Source organism: Camellia sinensis, chromosome 13 (genome assembly GCF_055761805.1).
Source record: "Camellia sinensis isolate YWXY chromosome 13, ASM5576180v1, whole genome shotgun sequence".
Taxonomy (NCBI): Eukaryota; Viridiplantae; Streptophyta; class Magnoliopsida; order Ericales; family Theaceae; genus Camellia; species Camellia sinensis.
The window spans coordinates 12,113,819-12,127,757 of record NC_138973.1 but is presented as its reverse complement, the minus strand read 5'-3'; the positions used below and the strand labels follow the sequence as shown (position 1 = coordinate 12,127,757).

Genomic DNA, 13,939 nt, shown 5'->3' with positions numbered 1-13,939 from the left:
TAAAAAATTCAGAAAGCTGGTTTAGTCCCAAGGCCTAAATCGGTTGCAGTTTGAGGAAAGTTACTTCGGTCGAAGCCCCTAGGGGCGGCTTTCTGAGTTCGGTTTAAGAACTAAGAAAGCCGGCTGGGCCCCGAAAGCCTTAGCTCGGTTATTGACCGAAGTACCTAGTTCGGTACGTGCACGTTTTTCTGGTGAGTTTATCTTGGCTAGAGTGGTTGAGAAGAAACTACTGCTATTCCTTTGAGTCCTAGTTCGGTTGTTCTCTGAAATCTATCTACGTACACAACACAAACAGTATCCTGGTTCGGTTGGGATGTGATTCTGGATCGAAATCGAGTTTTCTCTAGGGTATATGACATATACTCTTGGGTTCTATGGTTTCTTCATCAAAGTACGAAGAGCAGAGCAGACAAATGAAGAAAAATGTTTGCAAAAAAGCATACAAAGCAAAAACAGATGGAAAAACAAGTAACAAAAGCGAGAAGGGTAGACCTGCTTACCAGATTGAAGAAGAAGAAGCTGAAGATGGAGCAGTAGCAGCAACAGAAGCACGAACACAGTAAGCTCAGAACTCGAGCAGCAAGAGAACAGAGAGAGAAGACGAAGGAATAGCAAAAGTGTAGAGACCCTAGCCTCAGGAATTACTTTTGTTAGAAAGCCCAAAATTTGGGCGGGAACCGTGTTAAGATCACAAAGCACGAAGACGGCGTGACAGCCGTCCTTAACCAATCAGAGCCTGCCACGTGTCATTGGAATGAGAAGCGTTACAGTCGCTGTGATTGAAGAGACGTTTTTGACCGGACATAGTGATATCCGAGGTAAAGTTAGATCGGCTAGAGAGGCTAAAGGGTTCTTAGATCGGCTGAAAAAGCCTAATGAAACTCTAGCTCGGCCAGTAAACTGGTAATCCCAATCTTGTTACACAGATGGAATTAAGGGGCAATTGAGAGGGTAATTTTTGGGAAAAATTGGGCCGAGCTCCGAGTTTGGCTTCGAGGCCCAAAACGCGAAGGACTAAGTAAAAAGGCCGTAATGGCTACTTCGGCCTAGGGGCAAGGTTACTCCGGCCTTAAGGAGACAAAGTTACTTCGGCCCGAGGAGATGAGATTACTCCGGTCCAAGAAAGAGTAAAGCCACTCCGGTCCGGAGACAACTCGGAGTTAGGCCGGTCTCAGAGTTAGTCCGGCCGCAGTATGTTCTGGGAAGACCGGTTTCAGAATTAGTCCGGTCGTGACATACAGCGGTTGGGACGGTCAGAACTTGCTACTTGGAAGTTTGAACTAAGCACATCAAGGTCAAACAGGGCAGCCGAAGTAATCAATTGGAGGAGCAGACCGAGCTAAGTATAGTTCGGCCCTCTGTGGCTCGGTATAGCCAATTTTACTTCGGTCATGTGGAAGTTCGGTCATATAAAAAACCATCCCACTTGGTTTAAGCAGTGGGGGAGGGTGCAAAAGGATAAGCATTATCCCTAGGAGAATGAATCCTAGGAGGACTCTGCATGGAGAAGTACAAGTCCTACTAGGATTGTGCCATACGAAACTTATAAAAGCTCACAAGCAACACCTTGGAGGAGGTAATTGAACACAATCTTTCTGGGAACTTAGAGCTTTGCCTATTTGTCAAGTTTTCTGACTTAGGCATCGGAGAGGTTTCCGGCACACACCCGCCGGCTAGCTCACGTTTGTGTTTTCAGGTAGCAAAGCGACGTCGTACGGAGGAGCGTGGACTTGGTCAACAGGATTATACGAGGAGAATTATTTCCTCCCCGTACATATATATATATATATATATTGTGACAGTGAGTGAGACCCACTGCTACATCGTAGTTCTAATTAAAGCTCCGACTCATTTTCCTGATTAAAATTAAAAACTCACAGACGAAGTGACAGATCTGATTTTTTTTTTTCTTCTTTTGTGTTTTCACGGTTCTCGATCTGTGCAGTGGGCGTGAATCTAACTAACATCATGACTGACAGAGAAACTGTGCCGCCTCCGTCGTCATGGAAAGTAGATCTCATAACTCTCTACTTATATATAAAGTGCGGATGTAATCTTTGGTCACTGGTGAAATTACCTTTCTGCCCTTCATTTCGACTTTCAACCTCATTTGCTTCAAAGGGTTTAAGTCGAATTTCGCTTTGTGGAGGAGGCCCTATGCTTTCCCTTGTCTTCTCTTCAGCAGAGAGACCACCTCCCTTATTTCTATCATTTCCCTTTCTCTTTTCGTCTTCTCTCTCTCTTTGAGCTTCAACGGAGTTACATCAGTCGGTTTTTGGCATTATTTGAGACAGAGCAGTTGATTCAATTTAATGAGAAGCCAACTCTTAAAAATCTTGAACATCAACCTATTTTCTACATCTAATTTTATGTTTAATTTCTGTGTTATTTATTATAATTTTTTTTTTCCGAACTTTTCCATCCTTGGAAGAATGGTAGGACCAAAAAGTGCTTTGAAGTTTGAATGGGAATTACTTTTCGTAGCAATAAAAAATAGCATTCATGTTCTTGTCTCTCAGAGAGTTTCCCATTCTAGGGATCAAAGCATCCCCCCAAGTAGGAAAAGCACTCATTAAAAGGATAGCTTCCTCACTTGGCTTTCAAGATAAGAGACTTTAAACTTCTTGATAGACTGAGACCCATACTGTGCAGTTCAAACCATTTGCAAACTCATGTCACATTCAATGAAATCACTAATATTAAGGGGTGTTTTGAGAAGATAATTCAAAATTGATTTTTTTGGTTTTTTTGTTGACCTTTTGACTTTTTTTTTTAGAGAGGAAGTGGATTAAAAAATGAGAAGCGACTTTTAACTCACTATACAAAATTAAAATACAGAATAAATTACAAAAAATATATAATAATAAGTCCTAAATGTAAATCTTTTTATACCTATATTTAATTTCAGTCTTCCGTTATAATTTCTATAAATTATTATAAAATTTATTTTGTGTGTTTAACACCGAAGACACTTGAGACTACTCACCAAACCATCCATCTCTAATGTTTGGGACATTGATGGATTTTGTCATCCAATTCTCCTACCAAGTGCATCTGCGAGACACACGTGGGTGTCATTGGCTTTTGTTACAAGAACATCTTTTTTTGTCGTTAGGGTTATAATAAACACCCTTTGCTAGAAGGCCTACACCAATGTCCAATTTTTGGATGATAGACTAAAATTTGTTATCTAGAGAGAGAGACAAATTAGAAATGGATTAAACTAACTGTTCGGAAAGTTAGAGAGCAAAATTAATGCAACTGAAATTATAGTTATCAAATTAACAAGACAATCATAATATTAATTAAAATTATTTTGTATAGTTATCAAATTAACAAGACAATCATTAAAAAGTGTATGAACAAAACACACATTGTGAATAGTTAAAATAGTATAATGCACTCTATTTAAAGTTTGATAAACCCATTTAAAATGAAAAAATCTACTATTTTAACCAATCAGAATTTATTTTATTCACATATAATATAGTGTAAACAAAATCAGACTCAAAATTAACTAGTACGAACGTAACCCATATGCCTCCCATTATAGGGACTATTTACTAAGGCCTCACTATGTTCTGTCCAAGGACTATACCAAGGGTTGTAACTTGTACCCACCATCTCATGAATCAGACACTACATTTGAACATCAATTTGATGTTTTCATGAGATACAAAGGCTAAAGAATATCAATGGTTTTGGTTCATGAATCAAGTTTATCAAATTCATTTCACCATATTTCGTTCAATTCCTTTCATTCCACATAATGCTTCAGCTCCTCTTTCATTCCACATAATGCTTCAACACCGTGTCAAGGATTATATAATGGCTTGTGCCCACCATTTCATGAATCTAGTGCTAAGTTAGAGCCCTTGATTTGACTTTTCATGGGGTTCAGATTCGAAGATAAAAGTAGGTTGGTTCATGAATTCTTCAGATTCATTTTGTCACTACCCACAATATCGGGACACCAAGTAAAGCCAAAAACATCGTCACTTCCTCTCGTTTGGCACTCCATTTGACCGAGAGTCAATATCAGATAAATCGATTTTTCATTTTTTTTTTTCTTTTGTAAAATTTAACTGTTTTGAGACAAAGGGCATAACAATCCATTGATAATTCAACTATTTCGAGCTCGGTTGAATCCCTACAAGTCACACATTGTTTTTCTGATTAGCAATCCATCAGTGCAACGAACTTGTTGCATAGTGTAATCAAGTTCATAGAAACATAAAATAAAACTACAGTTAATGCATGAGCACCAAAGTGAGGTAGCAAACTAGGGAAGAGTTGCTACAAATTTATAGTCTCAATATTTAGAGCATGTTTTGTTTTTCCATCCAAATTTTCAGCTAATAAGTTGATGTTTTTGCGACTAGAGTAAAAAGAATATCAATTATCAATTACAACATGTAAGGGATACCTAATCTGCTTACAACACTCAGATCAAGCAAAAGCATGACTTGATTCTCTTCAAAAATTATGATATTTCAATGCCAGTATATCTCCTTCAAAAACACCATGATGATCGAATCAAAATTGTGGATTCCACATGAAGCCAACAAACCTATTACCGCCATTGCATGAAAGACTAGCCTTCCAGCAGACTGCAGTTACTTCCCTATGAGCTTATAGTAGGCATACAGACCCGATCCAACAAAACCAAGCAATTGCCCAACAACATTAAACTGCAAGCAAAACAATCAGATTATCTCCTAAGAACAACACTCAAAAGAAAAAACAAAAATGAAAAAAAAAAAAAAAAAGGAAAGAAAAAGAGTAAAGGTCCAGTAGTAGTGCCGTATGGAGACAGAAAGTAAAATTCACACTCACGAAGTCAAATGGAAGCCCACCAAACACCATCCAGCCAAGTCCAATGGTGAAAAGATCCTACAGCAATACAACAACCAACAATTCACAGGACCGAAGCATTTGGTTGGACTTCGAAAGGTAGGAAATATGAAGATGTCTACAGTACAAGCAAAAAAACAAAACTCCCAATAAATGTGCAGGAACTCGCCCGAGTGAATGGTGTACATCCTTACATGCTAGTGTAGGCTATCAATTTAAACTTTAAACCCAATTCATCTCTAGAAAGATTTCCTTACATCTCATCTGACTTTAAACAATTTTTTATAAATATTTTTAATCTAATTACAATTTGAACAAATCAGCAAATAACTAAGGTGTAATTGGATGATCCTAGAGCAGCACTACTTGTTTAGGCTACCCTAGTTGGGCAGGTAGTGGAGGGCAACCCAGTGCACGCGACATCGCTAAAGCAGGGTCTAAGGGGGGCAAAATGTATGCAGTCACCACCAAGGATGCTAATGGCAAGCATTACCACTGGGCCAAGACTCCCATTTAATTGGGTAGGTAGCACATAATGATACACATTTGCTAAGACTACAATCATATTTGTGAGAATTGTTCATGCAAGTAGAAAAAAGGCACTTGGTAAACAAACCTTCAAATTGCCACAAATTGTCTGCGTGAGTGCTGAATTAAGAGTTGTGTTTAGGAATATACTGTAATTCAAGAAGAAAGCCAATATGCAGGATAGAAGCAACACAGCCTGCCATTTACAATAAATGAACAAATCAACAAGAGCAATACCTTTAATCGGAGGATCCCAATTTGTTAGCATTGTTGTAATACAGAGCAAGACATAAGTGCATACAAAAATGATTATTACAAATAAGGTTAATGTTGCCGACAAAGTCATCAAACCCAAATCCTCATTTCTTAGTCAACTTTCATAATTTCTACAAGAAACAATCAATAATTTACCACATCAGCTTTTGGCTGATATTCAATTCAAGCAGCACAGACAACACTCAAAATCCAATTTCTCTAGTTTTCATCTACCACCATTAGAACTCAAATTTGATTCGGAAGTACCTCTTTCATTCTTCAATTATCATCTCGTGGATGCACATGTTGTATTTCATTAGGGTTCAGATTTAAATGTTATGCTTAATTCGAGAAAATGGTATTTTAAAAAATTATAAAAAAAAAAGACTATAAAATGAATTTTGTGTAAATTGGTCAAAATATTCAAGAGTAAATTGTTCTTTTTGAATTTGATGGACTTAACAGTAGTGGGTAAGAGATAGAGAGAGAGGGGGGGGGGGGGGGGGAATGATGATAAAAGCAGTCATCATGAGTCACCACTATGGAAGATGATTGATGGTGATTTTGGTTATGGATAAGCTTATGCAAATCTATCTTTAATACTGATGCAACAAGAAGTAGCCAGGCTAATTAATCGCAAACATACAAAGCGTTAAGAGGTTCAGAAAAGATCAGAAAAAGAGATGCAGAAACTAATTAATGACATAAAATGCTAGCACAAACACAAATGACATTTGAAAACTAAAAACAATTTTCAGGTCACATTTGAAAAGCAGCATGAAATTGGACAGAAATGAAATTCCAGCCTCTTGTCTCCATGAGACAATGTTCCTGCGTATCTAAATCAAGTTTGCAACCAAAGAAAAAATTATTGGACTAAAACTAAGAAATTTTTATCGATGGTCAACAAATTACCAGAAAGCCAGGAGAAAACAGATATGGAAAATTCAATGTCATCTCCAAGTCACCCCGAATAAATGTCCAGAACAATAAGAATGGCCCACATAATATTCCTACATCAAAAAAGTAAAATGATTTTATCTCACAGTTCTAGAATTTAAAAGAACCATATTTAAGAAGTTCTGTAATGTCCACAGGTTTTTTGTTTGTTATGAGCTCTGTTAACTTACCATTGCACCACATGAGACCAAAGCTACTGAGGCCACTAGATTTTCCTGTGAAAATGAAAGTATCAGCAATGAAAAGAAGAGACGTGAAGCTAATGAAAAAGATCTGTGAAAACAAAAGAATTACTACCAATACGGGCTATGGTTGCGAGATATATTGCTGTAGTGATGTTGGCCATAAAAACAACAGCATAGCCATAGGAATCAAATGACAAGTCTCGAGCCCCAGCAATAAATGCACCAATAACGATCAATGCCACACTGATAACACCTTATGTTTTTGGTTAAACCGAGGAATTAGAAACATAAAAATTCAAGTAAAAGTTGAAATATCTATTTGATGTTGGAAAAAAAATAAAGATAAAAAATAAAAACAATTTCAAATATCCAAACCAAAGCTTGAGATGTTATGCACTATTATTTACATTTTGATGTACCAAAGAACCCAAGAGTTCATACTCAGATTTGAGTGAAACCAAACAGAACACAAGAATTTGTCCATACATAGCCTGGCGATGGAATATCACATGTTAAACCATAGTCACTAAAATTATGTATTGTACAGTGAACTACTTCCTAAATATTTGGTATTTCCGTATTGAGTATTGGCAGACAATCCCCTTTTTTTGGTTTCTTGTTTTTGTTTGATACATCATATATTAACGAAACAGCAAAAAATGCTTTTTTTTTTTTAATAAGCACAAAAATGCAAGTATGCTATAATCAGAAAATGCAAAATAATTTCTCTCCATAAAAAGTGTATGGTCAAATACCTTTGCTCCCTCACATTATCATTAATAATTAGGATTACACCACATAACTAAGCCATTCATATAACATATCCTGGATCCAGACTCGACTCAAACTGGTATTGCATCGAGTCTTACCTGATGATGATACAAGTGTCTTGTGAGTAGGTGTGTGTATCCAAGGTTTATCCAACCCGTACATAGGGTTCCTCATCATAAAAACAAAAAAAAGTGAAACTTTAGTCGTAAAACCTTTTTTTTTTCTCTCTCTCTCTCTAACTACAGACTATATACTTCATGGGCAATGCATCGACATTTTCAAGTTCTAAGTTGGCAAAAAGTTTTCGCCGTTAATAACGGTATCATTGTACATCAACATTTCACATATTATTGCTTGGTCATGTAAAAGCAAGAACAAAATAGCGCCTATACGAATCTTTGTGCAAAAAAAAAAAAATCCAAAATTAGACAAGTTACGCCTGTACATAAAAAATGGTCTGGTTGTATTGCATGGTATGCTAAAAAATACATGCTTATAGGTGCTTATCATGATGTTAATGCCAAAATATGAACCAAACAATAAGTCATATTATCAAATTACTCAAAAGGAAGAAAGAAAAAGTGCCTCGCACATGCATCGGTAAGTGCTATCAATTTTTAATGTTTCTAAACGTATCAGGTGACTTCTAAAATTCAAAAATTATATTCCAATATTAGTATTCAGCTCCTCAGAACAACCAATCAAGTGCATTCCTAAGGTCAGAATATGCAAACATTCATTGACCATGGTTGAGAGATGAAGTCAAAATAACATTTTAAATTTAAACCACCAGAAATCACCATCGTCATCATCTCTAAATGACCAAAAGCATACTACACACTGTAAGCAAAAGAAGCAGTTAGAAAGAGCAATTTACCTTCCAACAACAGACGAGGTGTACTTCTGCCCTGCCAGAACATACTCAACAAGCATTGTAAATACCACAGTTGTCCTTCTAAGGGTGGTGTACATGGGCACATTTACTCCTCGGACAGACTCCATGGTAACTAGCTTTCAAGGACAAACCGAACAGTGGCTATAAATTATTTACAACTAGAAGTGAAACTTAGAATATTCCATCAAAAGAAAAAGCTCTATGTTAAACAGTCAAATGCCATACCATATAAAGCAAATAGGTCAGTGCAAGAGGTGAGGTGCGGATCAACGTCTTTAATGGAACAAATGTTGGGGAGTTATCAGCTAAAGGCAAGGATTCACCCACACTGAAAGATATAAGCTTCCAGCGTCTTAATGCATAAAGAAAAGCACATGAGCATATCATCTGCAGCAGATACAAACATACAAGACTGAAATGGATTAAAATATAAATAAATAAACAAATAAAACTACACAAGAGGTCAGAATCCGTCTTAACATACGGCTTCACATTCAAATGGGTGCAGCCTAAACAGTAGAAGTAAATGATAAAAAAAATAATAAATAAAAGAAAGAAAGAAAGGAAACGAAAGCTAAAACGTACAATTTACAAGCAGGGAAAACCAATGCAAACTAAAGAGTAGCAAAATTATAAGAAGCGAAAGGTATCATGATCAGGATCGTTTGCTTGATTAGAAAAAGTGCATCAACTTTGGAAACCTAAAACAACACCTAATTAAATTAATAGAACGCTGCTTTTAGCTACAAGAAAATGGTGGGATCAATTTTTACAAGGCATTAAGAAAATGTTGGTTGATAGTTATGATATGGAGTAGCGACAACTACTCATTTAGCATATTCGATTATAAAGCAAAAGTCTCCATTTCAAGGAAGCCATGAGCAGCTCATCAACTTAAAAAGTAAAAGCCCCCAAATCATTCTGCATTGAAGGATATCACCAACAGCAACTAAATGATAAATAATAGATAGATAATTTGCCGTCTTTGGTTTCACTTACTTTTGTACAAATACACTACCTTTTTTGTCTTCATTATACAAAGTTACAATAATGCCCTTCTTGCCAAGGGGGGGGGGGGGAAAGGCAAAAATAATTGCCCCACCCTTAGGGACATTGTTGTAATTTCATATAATAGAGAAAAGAAAAAAAGTCATGCATTTGTACAAAAGTGGAGTAAGCATAACTCCACTATTTTTTTTTTTGGTTATTTTCCTTTCAATTTAAAATAAAAAATTAAAATCGATAATCCAAATTCCTTCTTAGAAAAATAAAATTCACCTATGACAAAAGAAAAGGATAAGTCAAATAATGGTAGTTTGCTTCAGAAATTAATAGCCTGGAAATCAAAATACTGGTTCAACATGTCAATTACAGTGATCAAAACTTCATCAGGATATGGGTCAAAAGTAGACAACTAGTTAAAAAATGAGACCAGCAGCTCCTGGAAATCATGTTCATCAACTTCCTACCTGGAAGAGAGTGATGACATTTGCACATGGGAAACTATAAGAAGAAAGAGCTGCTTTGTTGAACAGTATCAACAGCACTGCAAAATGGAAAATGGAGCTATAAGATAAGCTAATAACAAAATCTTTTGAAGGAAATATCATGAGAAGCAGAAATACGAAGGCTTAAGCATCCATGATATAGCGAATTAAGGAAAGCTCTTGTGATGCTGAGGGCATTGGCCTTCCTAGGTTTCTGTCAAATTAAAGATCTACCTCCAAGTTTAACATTAAGTAACAATCACCTCAATGGCTTCAAACATTTTACATTAAAATCAAGTTCATGTCATTTTGCCTCTAAACATACTCAATTTATTGGGTCATAACTTGTTACACTACCAAGAAAATAAGAGGAAGTCCTGCATTTTATATCTTAAGCACAAATTGGAAAGATGGCTCACATGTAAGAGAGTATGGGCAGAAGGGCCTCAAATTCAATCAACATCAAGAATCTTAAGCACAATGGAGAAGCAACAAACATCTAGGAGCAGGCAGCTACAAGACTACCACTTAATTAGCCTAACAAATTTTCAAAGTCAAATATTTTCTCAAGAGAAGACATAAACAATTAGCCCTGGAAAATTTATCAGCAACATTTAGGGGTTGTTTGAGATGATCTAAATAAGTGCACTTTTTGACTTTTTATGAAATATGTGTTGGGTTTGGTTTGGGTTGGGTTGGGTTGGGTTGGGTTGGGTTTGAAGTGATGTGTGAGAGAGGTGATGTGACTTAAATAAGATGATGTGACTTAAATCGGATAGTGACTTTTTGACTTTTTGGCTTTTGTCAAACATGCCAAACCAACCCTTAGATTGAAAAGGAAAGGGAAAAATCACTAAATAAGAAAGACCCTCATTGTTAATTTATTTTTAAAATACATTTATGACTTGCATTCTTTTGCTTAATTCATTGCCCTTCGACTAATAATATGGGAATTCATCAGCAAGCTATTACATAAATCCCTGAAGTTTCCAACTTTCAAGTTACTAAACAAGGCACCTATGAAGCACGAACACCTCTCCGGAGGTCACGTACAGGTGTTCGACACATGTCGGACACGTTGGAAAGGGTTGAACACGTTGGGACACGCTGCGGACACGTTAAGACAAACTGAGAACACATAAGAGACACATTGAGGACACGCTAGGGACACGCTGAGGACACACTAGGGACACTCTAGGGACACACTGAGTACTATTTTTTTCAAAAAAAAATTATAATTTTCAATTTTTTACTAAAATAGCATAGCTAAAAGTTGATAAATTTGGTGAAATTAAATATTTGACATAAAATACATATTAAATATTTAAAAATATACATATAATAAAAATATATGTTTTGAGTGTATTCCCAACGTGTCTTGTCTTGTATTTTTTGAAAATTTGCGTGTCCGTGTCTGTGTCACTTAGCAAGGCACTAATAGCATGGGTAGTCTGTAGGCAGGGAGGTAGGTTCTAGAAAGAATAAGCACAGGACCTGCTCAACATTATCTTAATTTCCAAAGACTCGAAAGCAGTGATGCATGGCAAGGATTGGATCAATCACTATTTTCTTAAGGTATGTATAATTACAGCGTAAAGACAATTTGATCAGACTCAATTACTCCTAAAATCTATGAAGCTTTTAAAAAACAATAACTCAAGAATTAAGCCAGGAGTCTTCTCCACTAAATTTTAAATTTTTTGATAAGCTCTGTAGATATATCTGTGATTATCAGAGAAACATAAACATTTAAAACAATCACTTACGCTGTGTTTGGTTCGTGATTTGGGAAGGGAAGGGAAGAGGAAAAGGTAGGTGAAATATGTGTAAAATATAACTACATTTCACACACTTTTTCCCTTTCCAAATCCCTTCCCAAGTCCACGAACTGAACACAGCCTTAGTAGTGTACAAAGCCCTGACCAGCATCATGACATGTCATCATCCCAATAACATCTCAAACAAAAATTCTCCAATATTTCAGATTCTTTTCTTGTAAACCCTAATTTTCTGAATCAAACTTTCATCATAATTGGACTTGCTCAGTTCAGCCACATGAAGTTCACTGACAGCTGACTTCAATGAAAATATTCAAATAAAATAAATGAAATTACAACACAATTTTTGTGCAAACCAGAAATAAATCAACGAAGATCCATCACGAAACAAACAGTTCAAAAACATTCGAAGAAATGATTGAAAATTGTAACATCCGAGTGCGTCAAATTATAGACCCATTCTTGTTCAAATTGTTCCTCTCTTTCTCGCACCTGAATTATATTGATTCTTTGTTGAACCGACTGAGAATTGTGTATAGATTTGGAGATGAAAATACATACCAGCACAAGACATGTAAGAGATTGCAGCGGAAGCACCTCGTTTAGTCATTCCAGATCCTTTGAAGAGTCTCTCGTCTCCTCTTGGAGGATCTGATACTGGTAATACCATATTGCTCTTCGATGAACTTGATGCCATTAGAGAGATCTAAACTCTCTCTCTCTAGATCGTATCTCTCAACTCTCTCCCTCTCTCTCTCTCTCTCCCCCCCTCTCTGTATGGACATAGGTATCGGAAAATTCAACCATACACAGCAACGAACTCGGTCAAGCTGACTAGCTGAGTCGTAACTCATAAAACAATTTACCGTAATTTTAATTTTTTGAAATTTTAATTTTTAATTTTTCGTATTTTTTTATTAAATTTTTTTAGTATGTAATTTTTTAAAGAGAAAGTTGATAATAAATTCAATCCAAGTATAAAGAGTTTTTTTAAAAAAATATTCCAAAAAAAAATAATTAGATAATTGACTCACTTTTCAAACTATTTAGAAAAGTAACCTACTTTTTGAAATCGCATTTTCAAAATGCGATTTTGAAATTGAAATTGTATCTTGAACATGCAATTTCACCTTAAAATCGCAAGTTAAAAATGATGACATAGTGAAATTGCATGTTCAAAATGCGATTTTAATGTAAAATTGCATGTTGAAAATGTAATTTCAATTTCAAAATCACATTTTCAAATGCGATTTCAAAAGCATGTTAGTTTTCCAAATAGTTTAAAAAGCAGGTCAATTCTCCAAATAGTTTCTTTTTTTGGAATATTAAAAAAAAAACTCAGGGTATAAGTTATTAGATTTAGTAAATATTTTTTATTAGCGGGGGATTCACTGTTTGCGAAATAGTTTTGTGAGAAATTTTTTTATTTGTTTTGAAGAACATTTTGTTTCAATTTTATCCCCACTTCTAGAGCGCCTCCATGGCCAACTCGAAGTTGGTTTATAAATAAACAAAGAAAGATGGCCAGATCTATTCATATTGGCAGCGATTATCACAAATCGGGTGCCTCTAGCTCTACCGTTGACAAGCTTATCATCTTTCTACCTCTTGTTTCTCCTCCGCTCTCTCGTTGTCGAAAGAAGGAGTCATGGTCGCTGATGCTGCCGAAGCCGTAAAGCAAAGAGGTTGATAGAGATGTTGAGTGCGTCAATGAGGTGGTATAGGTGGTGGTAAAGGAGTGTGAGGGGATGTGGTGGAGAGAGAGAGAGAGAGCTGCAGACAGAGAGTGAGACACAGAAAATGGTTTTTGTTAGGGTTTGATTTGGAACCATAGATATATATATATGGATATTTTAGTCATTTCGTAAACGCTTGTCCTTATGGACACAATAAATTAGCATATGGACTTATGGACATAAAAAATACAAGATTGGAGCTCGAACACCCTTTTTTAAATTCTTAAATATATTTAATATTGATGATACAGTGTGTTTCAAATGGAACGGGTCGGACTTATCCACGCTTCCCAAACCAGTGTCCGAATGACCAAGCCCACAGTGGAACCTGCACAAGAGTTCAACGGGGAACGGGAGTCCCCCAACGATAGGGGTGAGCATGGTCCGGATTGGACCGGATTGGAATAAAACCAGGACCAATCCGTTTTCTACGGTTCCTAAAATATTGGAACCAATCCAATCCGTTTAAATCATGGAACCAATCCGAACC

The 13,939-nt window shown here is 36.2% G+C and overlaps 1 protein-coding gene across 4 annotated transcripts in view; it reads right to left on the bottom strand.

Annotated features, from left to right (window-relative positions):
• The window catches only part of LOC114302348 (UDP-N-acetylglucosamine transporter UGNT1), a 199,705-nt gene extending 187,133 nt beyond the window's left edge, over nt 1-12,572 (bottom strand). For 2 of the 4 annotated variants that reach the window (XM_082901470.1, XM_082901468.1), the window contains exons 1-5: nt 12,275-12,560; nt 9,918-9,994; nt 8,674-8,835; nt 8,431-8,564; nt 6,895-7,025 (exon numbers count right to left, since the gene is read on the bottom strand). In XM_082901470.1, the coding sequence (XP_082757596.1) occupies nt 6,895-7,025; nt 8,431-8,564; nt 8,674-8,835; nt 9,918-9,994; nt 12,275-12,410 (640 nt within the window). In that variant the 5' untranslated portion in view covers nt 12,411-12,560. Of the gene's footprint in view, nt 1-4,270; nt 4,692-4,836; nt 4,894-5,470; nt 5,579-6,552; nt 6,651-6,767; nt 6,813-6,894; nt 7,026-8,430; nt 8,565-8,673; nt 8,836-9,917; nt 9,995-12,274 lie in introns of those variants that run through there. The other 2 variants (XM_082901469.1, XM_082901471.1) reach the window with 2 other exon arrangements.
• Nucleotides 12,573-13,939: the final 1,367 nt, after the last annotated feature.